Source organism: Condylura cristata, unplaced genomic scaffold (assembly GCF_000260355.1).
Source record: "Condylura cristata isolate star-nosed mole 26May11 unplaced genomic scaffold, ConCri1.0 scaffold00003, whole genome shotgun sequence".
In the NCBI taxonomy this organism is placed as follows: Eukaryota; Metazoa; Chordata; class Mammalia; order Eulipotyphla; family Talpidae; genus Condylura; species Condylura cristata.
In genome coordinates, this window is record NW_004567104.1 from 20,220,346 (window position 1) to 20,221,632 (window position 1,287).

Sequence of the window (1,287 nt, forward strand, 5' to 3'; positions counted from 1 at the left end):
AAAATTAATTTATTTGTGCTTATAATGCTTTAGAGAAAGCGCGTCAGCCGCGCGGCCTCAGGGGGCGGCGGCGAAAATGGGCCCCGCGTCCTCGAGCCCGCTCAGTTACTGCTGGTGGTCCAGCGACGCCCCTTCCCGCCTCCCGTACCCCCTAGAGCCACAGTGCCCTTCCCATCCGAACTCTTCTCGCCCATTCAACCCGCTGTCAGCCCATCTCCCACAGAGCCCCCTCCCCTCCCTGTGGAGGAACGCCCCCTCTTTACAGGTTCCAAGCCATTCAACCTCCCAAGTCCAAGCCCTCCTTCCATCAGAGCTCTTCTCCATCCGAGAAATTTGAAATCTTTTCGCTCATGGGATCTTCCACCCCCATTTCAACAGAACCCCCTCCTCGAGCGGAATCTCCGTTTAGTCCAGCCCTCTCCCCAACTTAACCCTCTTGCCGCTCAAACCCCACTTGATTCTAGCACCAACAGAGTCCCCTCCCCATGCAAACAACCAGGACAACCGAACCCTCGGGCCCCCTGCCCTCTTTTTAATCGGACGTCCTTCCCCACCCGAAGGTTCTTCCGTAGCATCCACCGACTCATCGTTTGATCCTGAAGAAGCGGCGCACCGCCCCGCGATCCTACTTCCAGGCTGCCCCAAATGCCCCGACCGGCCCCTCCCCCTCGCCCGGGTGCCAGGGCTCTACTTCCAGAGGTGGTGTGCATCGAATCCGGGGCACTGCGTTCCCGGGAGAGGGAAAGAGGAGGACACAACACTGCTGCAGGGACCCCCCTCCCTTCCCTCAAACCCCGGCCGGCTACTGGCCGGCTGCGTTGGTCTGCGGCAAGAGCTGCGGTCGCTTGGCGGGGAACTGCAGCCGGGGGGGTGCCCAGCGGAGGGTTTCTGGGTCAGGCGACGACTCCGGGCCCCGGCCGCGTACCTCTCTTGGCTCGGCCGATCTGGCCCAGCTTGGGGGGTCGCTTGGCCTGGTTACCCGTGAAGAAGGAGTTGGTGTCCTGCAGGCGGCAGCTGAAGGAGAGATCGGAGCCCTCGGGGTCGGCGCCGAAGCGGCCCATCTTGTCCTCACTATAGGGCAGGATCTCGGACATGGCGGGCGAGGGGTGGGCGCGAGACTGCGGCGGGGCACGAGTGGCGGGCTAGCTGCCGGACCGGCCCTAGCTCAGCTGGGGAGCCGGCGGAAGGATGAAGTCATGCAGCATCCGGGGCTGCGGAGCCAAGCGGGGCCTCCTCCCCCGCGCCTCCGCCTCCCGGGCCGCTGGGCAGGCGGCGGCGGCGGCGGTG

General features: G+C 64.7%; 2 protein-coding genes across 2 annotated transcripts in view; one reads left to right on the forward strand and one right to left on the reverse strand.

Moving 5' to 3' along the window:
• Window positions 1-1,287, forward strand: part of ECE2 (endothelin converting enzyme 2) — a 29,607-nt gene that overhangs the window by 6,527 nt on the left and 21,793 nt on the right. The gene's annotated exons all lie outside the window — the stretch shown is intronic.
• On the reverse strand, window positions 52-1,281 carry CAMK2N2 (calcium/calmodulin-dependent protein kinase II inhibitor 2). The gene has a single exon (XM_012732604.1). The coding sequence runs from the start codon at window positions 1,092-1,094 to the stop codon at window positions 894-896; it is 201 nt and encodes a 66-aa protein (XP_012588058.1). The 5' UTR covers window positions 1,095-1,281; the 3' UTR covers window positions 52-893.

Excerpts from the sequence above, each read along its gene's own strand:
- CAMK2N2 (XM_012732604.1), bottom strand. The coding sequence starts at position 1,094 with ATGTCCGAGATCCTGCCCTATAGTGAGGACAAGATGGGCCGCTTCGGC.